Source organism: Zootoca vivipara, chromosome 9 (genome assembly GCF_965207765.1).
Source record: "Zootoca vivipara chromosome 9, rZooViv2.hap1.1, whole genome shotgun sequence".
Classification (NCBI taxonomy): Eukaryota; Metazoa; Chordata; class Lepidosauria; order Squamata; family Lacertidae; genus Zootoca; species Zootoca vivipara.
Window position 1 is genome coordinate 23,964,637 of NC_142592.1, and position 15,482 is coordinate 23,980,118.

The following is a 15,482-nucleotide window of genomic DNA, read 5'->3' on the forward strand; positions in this document are numbered from 1 at the left end:
GTATTACACTGCTTTTACCTTCTGCAAAGACAAAACAGAGAGACCAATCTCTCCCCTTGCTCAAATCTGGAATTAATCGAAAAGAACAATCAGCATCTGCTTTGCAAATCAATCACAGTTAAACACTAAAACTTTTTGACATGTGCTGGGAATTACAGCTTGCCAACAAATAAAATATGAAATCATTTGAGCGCTAAATGGTATGATTTTACCAACACTGAGAAATAATTGTGAAGTATATAAAAAATGGGTTGGATATAGACTTCATCTTCCACAAAAGAGAAGAACTCCTTCTGTCAGGGTTAAATGGTTTAAACAAATGCTTTTTGGTCAAAGTTAGAACATGCCATTAACAGCATCCAACCTGCCTTAGTGACCAAATAATTACAGTGGTACCTCTGGTTAAGAACTTAATTTGTTCCGGAGGTCCGTTCTTAACCTGAAACTGTTCTTAACCTGAAGCACCACATTAGCTAATGGGGCCTCCTGCTGCCGCTGCGCCGCCAGAGCACAATTTCTGTTCTCATCCTGAAGCAAAGTTCTTAACCTGAGGTACTATTTCTGGGTTAGTGGAGTTTGTAACCTGAAGCGTTTGTAACCCGAGGTACCACTGTATTCAGATCTTTGAAGAACAAAATGCTAATTTATCCTGACGGTAATTTTCTAAACACAAAATATAAATTAAATAAACATTGGAATTTACCTTTATGCAGTCTTCTAATGCATTTAGTTTATATACAGCTTGGAACTGTTTGCGGTCAACTGGACATGATGCTCTGGTCTGAAAGAAGATTTTGTTCACATCTCACTATTTTATAACATTAGAAATAGGTTGGTTTGTTTTTTTAAAAAAAGGAACAACTGTATTGTCTGTCCAGTTTTTGAATCTCTTGATTCAAACCAACCAGCATGCATATTCCCCTGGAATCTTTTACTTTAAGACTCCAGATGGTAATTGGCTTAATAAGTAAATCAATTAAAGCATTAGTTGATCAATCAGCAAGGGCAAGCTGATCTGTTGGGTTGCAAATCAACAGCAATTTAATTTTTAAGGATATTTTAGAAATAATAGCCTTTCCTCCTAGGAGTGGCAGTTTTGATTAAAGGTTTACCGTAGTTCTCACATAAACCAATAAGGCACCTGTAGCAAAGGGTTTATAACACGCAATTTATTTAAATTTCAAACCAACCAAATCCATAGGACTGAGGGTTGCATCCAACTGAGTTATTGTCAGCAGCTAGTCCATGGCAGTTCTACTCAGGAGAAGATGATGAAAATTAATGGACCTCAGTTAGTCATGTCCATTTATTTCAAATCAATAGTGGCAGTCCTGTATGAAGAGAATTCTGGTCCACTTTGCATGTAACACCATAGCTGCCAAGTTATCCCTTTTTTAAAGGGATTTTCCCTTATGCTGAATAGGCTTCCTCACGAGAAAAGGGAAAACTTGGCAGCTATGATGTAACACTAACCCAAAGCATAGCTAAGCAGGAATGAACAAGTAGTCTGTGGGTTCTCCAAGCACAAATTGCTGCCACTTCACTCCCCAGGTCCTGCTGCTATTACAGTTGGGTCATGGCTTGGTTGAGTGCTACATTTGAATCTGGAATCGTGGTTGGTCTCTCTTATACAAACCATGTGCAGTAAGACACAAACACGAACTACAACTTGTGTTTTGTTTGGAGCAAGACAACTACCAGTCTGGGTTGAGACACAGCACCAAGAAAGCTGACGTAAGCCTTGTTGACCAGTTAAAAACAAACAAATGACTGGGTTCAGATGACATCCACCCAAGAGTTCTTAAAGAACACAAATGTGACACCTCTGTGTGTGCATGCATATTGGTGTGTGGATGGTAAAAGGTGAATAAATGATTTTTTTGGAATTAAATGATGACAATAAAGATATAAAAGGAATTATGAAAGCAGACATGTTTGATATTTCAGGTGTGTGGTGGAAATCCTACAGGTGATAAAATAAAGATGTGATCTTGCACTTTAGATAAGATAGCAAGCAACCAGGAAGTCACATGGTGGAGGCAGAGTGGTAAACCCAGGTCTCCAAAGAGTGGTGGAAGCAGGGGCACAATAGAAACTGAATTCTGACTCCCTAGTGTCCTTACTGCAGTAATATTCATATCATTCCCTCCTGAGGAATGGGAAGGGCCACAGACTGCCACACAGCAGTGACTCAGATCCAGCAACTAGGAAGTTCTTCTACAACCAACCCTTCTAGGTATTGACATGCAGACTGACTGCAAGATCTGAGCCCTCCTCTCAACCCACCTGGTTCCAGTCACACATTCTGCTCATTAAACAAGATCAACCTGTGCAGAAGTGCAATGCCTGCTGGCATGGGCTTTGCTTGCCACACTGTTTTTCTACCATTGAGGCCTGTTGGCTTGTGTCTTGAAAGCAGAGGGCCTAAAGATTTTATCATGACCACAATTCATGTAAAGGTAAAGGTATCCCTGACCATTAGATCCAGTCACGAACGACTCTGGAGTTGTGGTGCTCATCTCGCTCTATAGGCCGAGGGAGCCGGCGTTTGTCCACAGACAGCTTCCGGATCATGTGGCCAGCATGACTAAGCCACTTCTGGCAAACCAGACCAGTGCACGGAAACGCCGTTTACCTTCTCGCCTATTTATCCACTTGCACTTTGCCATGCTTTCGAACTGCTAGATGGGCAGGAGCTAGGACCGAACAACAGGAGCTCACCCCGTCACAGGGATTCGAACCGCCAACGTTCTGATCAGCAAGCCCTAGGCTCTGTGGGTTAGACCACTGCGCCACCCACACCCCACAATTCAGGATAATTAGCTTCAAATACTTGAAGGCATGCCATGAACATAGATTCATTCCGGGGTGCAGTTTGTAACCCGAAAAGTATGTAACCCAAACAAGCGCGAAAGCGCACTTCTGCGCATGTGTGAACTGCGCAGAACGCTTCTGTGCATGTGTAGACCGTGCGTGCAGCGAAAAATACTTCCGGGTTCGCGGAGTCCGCAACCCGAAAGTACGTAACCCGAAGCAAACGTAACCCGAGGTATGACTGTATTGACTTTTAGAAACATTTTGTCCTACTGATTAGAATAGGACATGATATTATAAATGCATTTAGGTTCTGGGCTTTATAATATCTGCCACAGTGATAAGTGATCACAGCAATAAAAGTTGCCTAGAAAAAGTAGTTCTCCAAAAAGATTTCTAAGAAGCTGGATAAGCATCAGTTATAATACTGCATATGATGTGGATAAGACTTTAGGTCCTTATGAAGTTCTCTCAATCTCTACAATTATCTGGGTTGTTCATCACAATAAGCAAAATGCTGAAAGCAACAATGTTATATTGCATAAGCCTAGCTACATGGGCAAAGAAAGAAGTCTACAGTAACAAAGCACAATATTACAAAGTTGCAAGAAAATAGGTCAGTACTATGTGATCATCATTTAGCAGATTTCCCTGGAAAGCAACAGTAAGAACTTTGGAAAGGAGACACAATAATTACCTATAGAATTTGGGAAGACAAATAGACAAACCATTTATCAAGAACTCACAACATTAACTTCCAACAGACAGGAGAAATATTGCCCTTTAAAAAGATTTTAAGCATTTAAGTAGCCAGTTTACAAGTTTCCCATGAACCACCTATACTTACTTCAGCCCATTTAAGGATGCAGGTCATGCAGAAGATATGACTGCAGTTTTCAGGAAAACCAACCTCCTGCTCTGCCAGGCAGTTTAGACAGATTGGACACCTGTCATCTTCATCAGAGAGAAAGCTAGAAGAACAGGAGCAGTTTTCTTCATTCTCTTCACCTGTTGTAAAATGTAAAAGCTCTGTGAGGTCTGTAGTAGCAATATCCACTTAAATAACATGCCACATAATAATTGCTGATATGCAATTTTGTTCAAACTTGCGGATCTAAAAAGTTGACTCCCAAATGCTTTGTAAGTTAACAGTAAAATGTCTTAATATTGTCAGCTAGGTCTGAAATACAGTTATGTTCATTATGTATCACTGAAGCCAACAAGAATGCAAATGTTGAATTTTGAATATTGCGATCATCATAATCCCCTCTAGCCAACATTTCGTCCTTAGCAACCACCAGGTAATGAGCAGGTCAGGCCAAGATTTAGGGGAAGTGTGTGTGCGCGCCTTTAGATGTGAACATGAAAACTGCTCAGGCCTATTATTGGCAGTGGCCAACAACAAACCACCCACAACATGGAATTACTGAAGCTTTTAAACAAGTTACTATGACAGTAGTCACTACCACATATACAGTGGTGCCTCGACTTATGAATTTAATCCGTTCCGAAGGCACCTTCGTAAGTCGAAAAATTCGTAAGTCGAAAAGTGCCATTGGAAACGCGATTTCCCATAGGAATGCATTGGAAACGGAAAAATTCGTTAGTTGAAGCAACCCCCTCTAAAATTCGTAAGTCGAAAAAACCCTATCTAAAACCACCGCGGTTTCTGTTCGGATGTCGATAAATTCGTAAGCATGCGGCCATTTGCCCCACTCGTAAGTCGAAAAATTCGGTTGTTGAGTCGTTCGTAAGTCGAGGTACCACTGTATGTCAACTAGTTTCACAGGTTAATTATAAATCACTGTGATATCAATGTGATCTACATGCATATAAAATTGTAAGGTGCAATTTTGTTCAAATATCTTTTTTTGTAAATAGCTTTCTCAAAAACAGTGCAATAATTTTCCTATGATTAAAACGAAATCTTCTAGGCCTTTTTTTCAAGTTTTAAAAAATAAAGTTGACTTTATAATTTCTTAAAACCCTATTAAAATCTAGACCGTTTAAAAACCAACAAATGCCAAGTAGACAATACCTTTTCCTGGCTAGCCTGCAAGTGTCTAGAATAGATAATAATTCACCTGGGACACAATGTATAATATAAAAAAATCAAAAACAGTAGTCTTGAGATGATACCACACCTCTACATGGGCATTAAATTCCTGGATGCTGCAGAAACATCCCCTCAAATCAGGGATAGCAAGCTCGCAGGCCAAATCCAGCCCACCCAACCAAGTTACTGTCTGGGAAAGCCATGCCCTTCTTTAGCACTGCAACCTCTCCATCACTGAGCTGCGAGTAGATGTTTAATTTGGGAAAGATTTAAACCTCTCCTCACAGCCCAATGCTGTAATGAAGCAATATCTCAACTACTGAGATGAGAGGGAAAGCTGTGGTGAATCTCCAGCACTTACATAGAGAGGTTTAAACTTCTCACCTAAGCTCAGCACTGCAGTGGAGAAATTGACCTTTCTCAGTGCTGAGCTGAGAGGTTTAAACCTCTCCGTGCAGTCTAGCCTTACAGTGAAGAAATTGGCCCATCACAGCACAAGGCTGAGAGGATGGGGAATGAGTGTGCAGTATATGTATCTATGTGTGATGAGTGCCTGTGGGTGGATACTTTGCAGCTTCATGCATATGTCTGCATGGCAAAAGTGTATGTATGCAAGAGGTGAAATGCAGGTTGGCCAACTATGAACGCAATCTGAAAAAGGTCAGTCATCCCTGCCTTACAGTTTTGATCTTCAATGTGTGTTTCTTAGCGAACCGACTCTATAACCCTTTGCATATCAGAAAATAACATACAACACAAGAACTTTGTCAAGGACAGGGGTAAGAGCAGCTTATTTTGTCAGATATTGTAAACAAATCAGATGTTAAAAGAGATTCAATGAGTTGTTATTCCAGAATAACAGACCATGTGGATCAGCCCTTTCAAATGTAAGTTTGCAACATCAACAGGAGACATCATGTCCTGAAGTACAAAGGACCTCTTACCAAGTTTTCACATACTCTCCTATTCAGAAGCCCCCTCTGAAGTGGCCATGAAATGTGGGCACCATCTCTAATCAGCTAAAACCAGAAATGACAAAGGATGATTTAGATCAGGGGTCCCCAGATTACTGCCTGGGGCCCGGATACGGCCCGAAGGCCTCATTTATCAGGCCCTGCCGCCCACTGCTACCACCCGCTCTTACCAGTGCGGTGCGGCGCAGCACAGCTGCCCACTTCCGGGTCAAAGGAGGACCGGAAATAGTTTGCCTGCATGCGTCATTTCCGGCGCACTTTCGGGTTGGAGGCCCGTGCACATGCGCACAAGCTATTTCTGGTGCTCCTGCGACCCGGAAGTGCGCCGGAAATAGTGCGTGCGCACCTGTATTGGCGCGCACTCCCCTAACCTCCGGCCCGCCACGCGGTCGCCACTTCGGGCACCGGCCCGAAGCACAGTCAGTATGGGGACCCCTGCTTTAGATTTTCTCTATTAGATCTGGAAATGTTGGGGTAGGAGGATGCTAAAAAGAAGTGATATATGTTGTTCCACTTTGTTTATTATTATCTTATCTGCTTTATCACAATATCCAACCAATATTAGCTACCTTCTGTGTCTTCATGTTTTTCATCTTCAGCATTTTGTATACACTGCTTTTTATTCTTCATTTCTGCTTAGGAAATACAACCTGCAAAATATTGATAATGATTATATTCCTCCTAATATGCCATAGATTTCAACCCTACAACTCCAACAGAGGCAGTGTTATAACAAGAATATATATCAGACATTGCTTCAATTTATCGAATTTTAAAAATTATTATTTATTAAATTTATATAATGCCCTATACCCACAAGTCTCAATTTCTTGGCCCTCATACATTCAAGGAATTTTATTTTCTTTCCTGTAACTATGATTTCCCAATGCATAGGACCAGGGCATTGTATCTCATACTAGATTGTCTTAAACGTACAGTTGCAGGCACTCAGATAGAGTTTGTGTTTCCTTCAGAATGAGGCACAGTGGAGACTCTGGTGTCTTTGGAATATTTGGTTTCTTTACATGTGCTGTGTATACAACCTATGCCTACAATGGAGGGGTTCAAAGCATCAACACCCCAAAGGGTCCTGTTTCTCCCATAGCCATAGCCTTGGATTCCAGCAGAAAACAGGCCTTGCTCTACCTCATTCTGCCTTTCCAGCCTGCAGCTTTTGCATCCAGCTTCTAGCTCACACCACTCAACTCTGCTCTGGCCTTTTGTCTTTCAAATTAACAGGCAGTTGAGCCCACTCATTTGTCCTGTGGCACAGAGCCACTCCCTTTGCTATCTTAAAAAGGTAAAGGGGCCCCTGACCATCAGGTCCAGTTGTGTCCGACTCTGGGGTTGCAGCGCTCATCTCTCTCTATAGGCCGAGGGAGCCGGCGTTTGTCTGCAGACAGCTTCCGGGTCATGTGGCCAGCATGACAAAGCTGCTTCTGGCGAACCAGAGCAGCGCACGGAAACACTGTTTACCTTCCCGCCAGAGCGGTCCCTATTTATCTACTTGCACTTTAATGTGCTTTCGAACTGCTAGGTGGGCAGGAGCTGGGACCGAGCAACGGGAGCTCACCCCGATGCAGGGATTCGAACCGCCGACCTTCTGATCAGCAAGCCCTAGACTGTGGTTTAACCCACAGCGCCACCTGGGTCCTATCTTAATGCCCCATAATTAGTGGATCATTACCAAGCTGGCCTGGTTATTCCCCTTCCCCCAAACTCAGAACAGTAGGAATAATAATCATGAGTACAAGAAAATAAAAATGTAAACACAGGCCGATTCTCCTTGAGCCACCAACTTATCTTGGGAGAAAATGCAATGTCTTGTCAGTTTCCCCTTAACAAGAAGTTAATCAAAACAGTGATTCTCAAAACATTTTCAATTTGGGGTCATCTTTCTAAACTTACCCTACTTTTTTAGAGAACACTCCTAAATTCAACTCTAATCTCTTAAATGATAGGTGGATGTGTAGGTTCACATGCACAGTGCTGTTTATCTTATGACTATTCTTGAAGGACAGATCCTGAAGCTGAGGCTCCAATACTTTGGCTACCTCATGAGAAGAGAAGACTCCCTGGAAAAGACCCTGATGTTGGGAAAGATGGAGGGCACAAGGAGAAGGGGACGACAGAGGATGAGATGGTTGGACAGTGTTCTCGAAGCTACGAACATGAGTCTGACCAAACTGCGGGAGGCAGTGGAAGACAGGAGTGTCTGGCGTGCTCTGGTCCATGGGGTCACGAAGAGTCGGACACGACTAAACAACAATTCTTGAAGAACTGCAGACTGGGGTAAACTGATTAAGATTTTAGCATCAATACAGCTGCCCTCTCAATCATCAACATGTATCTTTTGACAAGCAAGAACTGAAGCCTGCAATCAATAACAGAATGAATATGGGTTAAGAAGTTGAAACTTCATCCATCAATAAAGGACAGCCTACGGTACTTCATGACCCACTGCTAAGGATGGCTGATGGGGTATGTGGGAGCCTTCTCTGTAATAACACCCAGGCCATGGAACTTTCTACCATAGGCCACACAGCTAACATTTTTTGATGTTGAAATGCATGCTGAGCATTTTTTAAAGCTTTTTGTTTTAGGGTATAAATGTCTAAAGAAAAAATGTGTTTCTTCCTCTAGCTGCTTCCTCCAGAGTTCTGATCCAGGTCATGGGGGAAGGGGGAGAGAAAGACTGCTGTTAGAAATAAAAAATCCTACTTATACAAAAGTCAATGAGCAATCCTAAAGCAACTCTAGATTCCAACCAGTATATAAACAGCAATTCCCTTTGTGTAATTGTTTTATTTCTGGTGATGTTATTGCTGATTTTCTTTTGTTCAGAATTATGTTATTCTGTATTGCTGGCTTTTGCTGTAATAAAACTAAACTGAACTGAAATATAAACAGCAAAATGTTACTTGCTACTGAGTACAGGCAAACTCAGAATGTTCATGGAGTCTGGAGGTGGTTTGGATTTTATACGTTTTCCAGTGCACCTATCTGCTACAATTTACTCTTAAGATTCTTTTAAAAAAAACTATTAATAAGACAAACTTCCTAACAGATTTGCAGCTTTAAGTAAGTAGCAAAAGTTAAACAAGGATGCAAAAATTGGGGAATCAATGGCACATTTGACGGGAATTATGGGGTTCCTAATCCCTTATTTTCACTGTACAGTAGTGTCAACACATGTCGAATTAGAAAGTGAAAAGAAAACATTTAACCCTTTACCAGCCTATCAGTTTTGTCCTGCAAATGCCTCTAGTAACTTTAACATGTTTCCCTCCAGCTAAAGTCAAAAACAACAAGCAAATGAAGCTGCGTAAAGCACTATGCTCTCACACCAACCCATTCTCCTTTGCAATAATGCCATCAAACTCCCTATTATCTTCTGCTAATATATGTGAATGCTTTCTGTGTCCATAGAGTGCAGTGGTATGGGAAAGGAAGACCAACTGTGAGACAACATGTGGGTTAAAATGGACACAACTTTTATGGCTACAGCTCACAAAGAGTTGGGCATGGCATAGGGCAGGTATGTCCAACTGGTCGATTGCGATCTACCGGTAGATCACGGGGCATCCCTGGTTGATCGTGTGATCCTGATGGATCGCCTCCCCCCCCAAAAAAATTGGGTAGATCACTGCCTTTTTCTTTCTTTTTTAGTGGGAGTGGATCGCAGTCTCTTGGACGTTGGACATTCCTGGCATAGGGCAAGGACCCAGATTTCTAACATCCTACTTGCTCATTCCTCATTCTGAATGCTGGGGGGAAACCTTAAGCCCAGAAGCAGAGTAGAAGGGCTGGTTCCTCACAAGCCCCATCCTTTTGGAGAACAGCGAATAGTTTATTGGGAAGAGCTTGCACCTCAGTGTGGTAAAATAGCGGCCAGATAATGTCACCACCTGGCTACCCTCTCAGGCTTTCACATAATCCCACCCTCCTGTGATAGCATAAAATAGGACAAGTTGGTGGGAAGCCTGGACTTAACCAAGAATACATTTGCCTTAAGGAATGAAAAGACTAGTTTTTAGTGAAAGAGCCAGCTATGAAGCTTAAAAGATTACTGACACCTTTTTAGAAAAAAAAGCCATAACCCCCCCCCATTTCCTACCTATGGATTACTTATGAAAGTTTCTTCACAAACTTTCTAAGAATTTAATAACATACTTTCCCTTCACTTCCTGTCCTTGCTTTCCATGAAAACAAAACATACCGCTTAACTGTGGCTTTGGTGTACGTGGGAGGAGGTGTGTGCTTTTGTGCCTTATGACATAATTAGATATCTCCTAGCAGTTTATAACCAATGGTTTTCTGGCAATCAACTACTTCAGCATTACGAAAGAGTCCCCAGACACCTTTATAGATATTCAATCCATCCTGTTTGCTATGCCTTCACAAAGAAAGCAGTTTGTACAATTAAACACATAGTTAAGAGAGACAGACAGGTGAGATTGCAAAGGAAATTAAGGATCTATCTCATCTCCAAATTTTGACACCGAATTGCTCCCCAGTGACATGTGCTATGCAACCTTCAGTTAGAGAACCCATAACAGGACAGTAGATCAGGCACAGGAAACCTGTGGCTGGCCAGGCCCTTCATCTTACCTGCCCCTACAGACACACACCTTCTGCCAGCTCAGCTTCCTCCCTCCTCTCATTTGATTAGGAGGGCTCAATTTTCACCCCTACTGTGGTATTCTAGGCAGAGAGCTGAAACCCTAATAAGACAATGATTCATAAATCATAGGTCTTGTTCATATCAATCCTGACATTTCCTTAAAACCAGCTGAGCAGCCAAACATGCAACTGTCCTGTGATCTTCAGAAGAAGGGCAATATATAAATTTAATACATAATAACAAGAAGATAATAGTAATAGCATAAAGTTGTGACCCAACAAGAAAAGCATCAACATTGTTTGTGAATTGGACAATGAAGTTTGAGACATTAGTGCCAGTACAGAATCCTTCAGACTACATACACATCATGTGATCATTTCAGTTCAAAAGAACAGCCTGTGACACGCACAAAGATCCACCCCAATAGGCATTTTCATTCATGAATGTGAAGACACCACCATTGTCATTACATACTCAACTACAACAAAGAGGAATTTGGAATATCAAACACAACTTGCATCAAATGTGTCAAGGGATCCTATGATCAGGATTTGGCTGCTTCAAAATGCCTTTGAGATGTCTGGTTCTCAAAATGATCCAAAAGAAAATACAGAAAAGGTTTGAGAAGCAAACTCCTTATTCTTGTATTACAGGAAAGAGAAAGTGAAAGTTTTCTGGTACCTTAAATAAACATCTACCATAGACAACTAAGAGTTAATTCTCGCTAGCCTTTTTCTTCCCCTTGGCCAGATAGTTCAGTTCGTGTATCCATAAACACTGCAAACACCGTTCCAACACCTCTTTCAGGTAACGGAATTTAATAGTATTCTCTGTACTTTCCCCTCCCAAGTATTATCTTCCGTACAAGACATAGGCAAACTTCGTTCCTCCAGATGTTTGGGACTACAATTCTCATCATCCCTGACCACTGGTCCTGTTAGCTAGGGATGATGGGAATTGTAGTCCCAAACATCTGGAGGGCCGGGATTTGCCTATGCCTGTTCCATACGCTCGATGCACAAGGCGTCTTTCAGTAATCCCACAAACGGCATACACACAAGGGGGGGGGGGGGGTCGTTTATCTTTAAAGGCAAATTCAAACGCAAGTGTCAAACTTCTCTCCGGGCTCGCGCGGAGTCCAGAGGCCAAAGATTAACAACTTCTCGCCGTGACCTCCAGCCCACAAACAAGAGGTGTGTGTGTGTGTGTGTGTGTGTGTGTGTGAGAGAGAGAGAGAGAGAGAGAGAGAGAGAGAGAGAGAGAGAGAGAGAGAGAGAGAGAGAGAGAGAGAGAGAAGTTGTTAAACAAAGGACTGTCCGGGACGGGCTGGCTATTCGGCTACGACGAGAAGCGTCAGCAAAGCCTCGCTCCTGGAGGAGAAATTCCTCCTGCGCACCGAGAGGAGACCTCGGGATTGGCCTCCTCCGGCAGCGAAACTATCTTCCCCTGCTTGGGGCCGAGACGAGCCGATCGCATGACCGGCTGCCCGACCACGGAGCCGCCTCCGCCAGCTTCCAAAGGCCCCTGCCGCCACGATCTGGACCAAGGCGAGGTGATGGGGGGGGCGTTTCGCCACCAGGCCCCGCCGAGCCTCGAGGGAATAGGCCGGGGCAGCTTCTGTGAGGAGAAGCGGACGAGGCCTGGCCGTCGGCGCCTTCCTCTTTGTTTCCCTTCCGCTCTCTCTTTCTCTCTCTCACACACGCAGCTCCGGCCTCGCCGCCTCCTTCCCCGCGCGTCGAACGAAGCCGACACAACTTACCTGCCGGCGCCTCGGACCGAGCGGCTTGGACGCAGGAGCAGGTCGCGCGGTCAAGGGACTCCGGCTACTGCGGAGCCAACATGGAGGCTCAGAGCCTTTTGGCGCCTCCGTGGCGCGCGCGCGATCTCCGCCGGGCTGAGGAAAGGCCTCCCGCGGCGGCAGCGGCAACGACAACAGAAGGCGGGAGAGGAGGAGGAGGAAGCAGCAGCAGGCCGCTTCCACAGCGCGTTCTGCTTAGAGCCCGCTTTCCCCCGGTCACATGTCCCTTCGCGGCAACGGTAGACGACCAGGAGGAGCGCGCGCGCGCACCTTTCCTCCGCTTTCCTCTCCCCACCCTCACTTTCCCTCCCTACCCGTAGAGAGAGGAAAGCACGGCGGCGCTACCCAATCAGCTCTCTCCGCAGAGGGTCGGTGGGTGGGGATTTAAGCGTGACGGGCTTGCAGGCGCGCGGCGCTGTCTTGCCAACGAGACCCAAAGCAGATCGGCCGCTGCCGCCACCCAAGGGCATTCTGGGAAGGTCCTCCAGCTCCCCAGCAGGGGAGGGCTGAAAGAGAGCAGGCGCGAGGCGCACGCGCAAACGATACGACCTTCTCTCAAAAAAAAAAGAAAAAGAAAAAAAGAGCAGGCGCAAACGGGAGCATTACGTAATCCCGAATTAGAGATTTACAGTAGTTGAATCGTTTGGGGAAGTGGGCGCTAGTCAGAGTGAGTGAGTGAGTTATGGGCCAGCAGCAGAGTTATTGCTGCGTCATGGTGAGGCCTGCGCAGGTGGCTTTATTTTTTAAAGTTGCATTGTAGGCTGTTGATGCACGTGGAGGCCTCTTGAAGGATTTGACAGCCCCCCTCCCACCCTGCTCAACAACAACAACAACATATGTGGTTTGGGCTCCGTGGCGGTTGCGGCCGTTAACCGTGAGAAACGGGCTCACGCGAGACAGTTCACGTGACCGTAATACGTCACGGCGCCACCTCACGCACGTCCATTCGGAAACAAGCCCCGCTGCGGGCTTAGCAGAAGTGAGGAGCCTGTTGCTCACCCCCAGGTTGTTGTGGGACTCCAGCTCCCATCAGCCCCCAGCATAGGAGCCAATTCCTAGGGGCCGAGGTCCCTTCGCCCCCGCCACCAATATATTTGAGACGGCTGTCCCCCTCCCCAGGTGATAAATATTACCATTCAAATAGTGTGCGTGTGTCCAGGCTTATGATGTGGGGCTGGGCTTACCCCCACCCCCATTTTATTAAAGTTGGCACCCCAGGCAGCCTCCCCAGCAGTCACAGATGATGGGAGTTGTAGTCCAAGGGCATCTGTAAGTTTACCCACCCACCCAGAGGTATAGGATTGCAGCCTTAAGAGGCTGCATGTCAAAATGTTCAGCTTCCGGGTTGCTGTATTCTGAAGAGCAAAAAAGAGCACACGTTTGCCGACTTTTACTTTTAACTATGGATCACCATATGATGAAAAACAGGATGCGTCCTGGAAAAAGAGGGTGTACGACAACCCTACATAATCTGCCCCATAACTGGAATGGTGGGAGCAGCCCAATGGCAAAGTGCATGATTTGCATGCAGAAGGTCCCTGGCATCCAAACTTTAAAAGATCAGGTATAAATTTTTGTTTATTACATTTTTATACCACACTTCATCGGTAGATCTCACAGCGGTTCACGACATAAAGATACATATCTGCCCAGGTTTCTAGACTGAGACGTAAACCATGCCTACCATAGATATATGTAATCAAGGTGTGAGGGCTTTGCTTCTCACGCTGGCAGCTGAGAAAGCAAGATTAGCATTGCCCCCTGCATGCAGCTGAATGGGATAAGATGGTGAGATTCTGATTGGTGCAAGGTCATCCAAGGAACTTCACAGCTGAGCTGAAGGATCATTCTGAACCTGCATTTGCAAAACCTAATGCCCTCTGGTAGCCACTAAACCCTTGGGAGACTTTGCTTCAAATGTTGAATTACAAGCTTGCAGTGCCCTCTGTTTCCCCATCCCTGGTCATCACAGAGCCCTCTGCCCCCTGCTGTTGTCACAGCCTTACAACCTGGGCCTGACTTTGCACACAAACTTCTGCACATGGTCTGAGCCACTTCCTGCCACTGTGTTCCCAACTCCACTGGCTGTGGATTCCTACTGGATTTCTATTTGCTTTCTTATCCTAGGTCACTCTCGGTTTTTGCTACTCTGCTGAGCTCTTATGCTGAGCTGCCCTCCTTGCCCTCAGGCTTGAGTGCTCCCTCTCTCCTGCTCTTCTGTGCTCTGCTGGGGTCCCCTTTGTCTTGCAGGGGCTGCCTGAGTTTGGAGTCCCCTTGCTCTGGTCTGGCTTGACTGCACTTCCCATCCTGCTGGGTGATGTGATCCTGCAGCAAGGGCTGCTCCTGCCAAGCTGTGAGGCTCTGCAACAAGAGTGCTGCAGGGTGACTCCTAGTGGCATGAGGCTGTATTCCCTGTCTCTCGCCTTGCCAAAGCATGGCACAAGTTCCCCGGCCTTGCAGCAGAGGGTGCAGGCATGGAGCCAGGAGTGAAGGTTGCGAGAAGTGATTTCCAGGTGTTGGCATGGCAAGCCAGCATAGTTCTCCCTCTCCACCAGGAGAGAAGAGATGGAGCATGTCCACACATCTGCAAGTGTTCAGCATCCATTGCTGAAGCCCGTGTGACGGCTTGGGAGTGAAGCTTAGGAAGGAAATGTCAGCAATACCGGTAGCAGTGTTTGTTCCTGTGCTGAAGAAACAAACTTGCTCAAAAGCTGGTATTTTTTTCACCAAGTGCCCAGTGTTCGTGCCCTTCCACAATAGTGCCCCCTCCTGGCACTCAAAGTCCCCATAAGAAGTGTGTGTGGCACAGTTCCATGCCACGAGAGGCATCATGTGATTTATGGCTGGTTCATTTGGGTTGATATCCTGCCAGTGCCATCTGGGCATGGAGAGAAGTCTCATGCCAGCATGGGTGTGACTAGCAAGTGGGATGGGCCCCCAATTTTCTCACAATGGCCCTAGTCTATTGTTTCCTATGAAGTGGGGCCCTGTGTACCATGTCTTTTGATGGTATAGATATAGAACATTGGTCTTCAGTTGGTGCATTGGGGCCCACGAGTGGGTCATGGCCTGATTCAATGTGGGTCACAACAGGAGCACTATCGACACCCAGTTATATGGTTAAATGTTAAGAAATGGTCTCCAAATACATGTTTGGGTTAAAATAGGTTGTGGGTCTGAAAAGATTGAAGATGCTTAGTGCATCTTATATATATA

General features: G+C 45.1%; 1 protein-coding gene across 3 annotated transcripts in view; it reads right to left on the reverse strand.

The window, feature by feature from the left end:
* Nucleotides 1–12,484, reverse strand: part of SCAF11 (SR-related CTD associated factor 11) — a 31,372-nt gene extending 18,888 nt beyond the window's left edge. For all 3 annotated transcript variants that reach the window (XM_035127114.3, XM_035127112.3, XM_035127110.3), the window contains exons 1-4: nucleotides 12,228–12,484; nucleotides 6,414–6,494; nucleotides 3,662–3,822; nucleotides 704–781 (exon numbers count right to left, since the gene is read on the reverse strand). In XM_035127114.3, coding sequence (XP_034983005.3) covers nucleotides 704–781; nucleotides 3,662–3,822; nucleotides 6,414–6,474 — 300 coding nt within the window. In that variant the 5' untranslated portion in view covers nucleotides 6,475–6,494; nucleotides 12,228–12,484. The remainder of the gene's footprint in view (nucleotides 1–703; nucleotides 782–3,661; nucleotides 3,823–6,413; nucleotides 6,495–12,227) is intronic.
* Nucleotides 12,485–15,482: the final 2,998 nt, after the last annotated feature.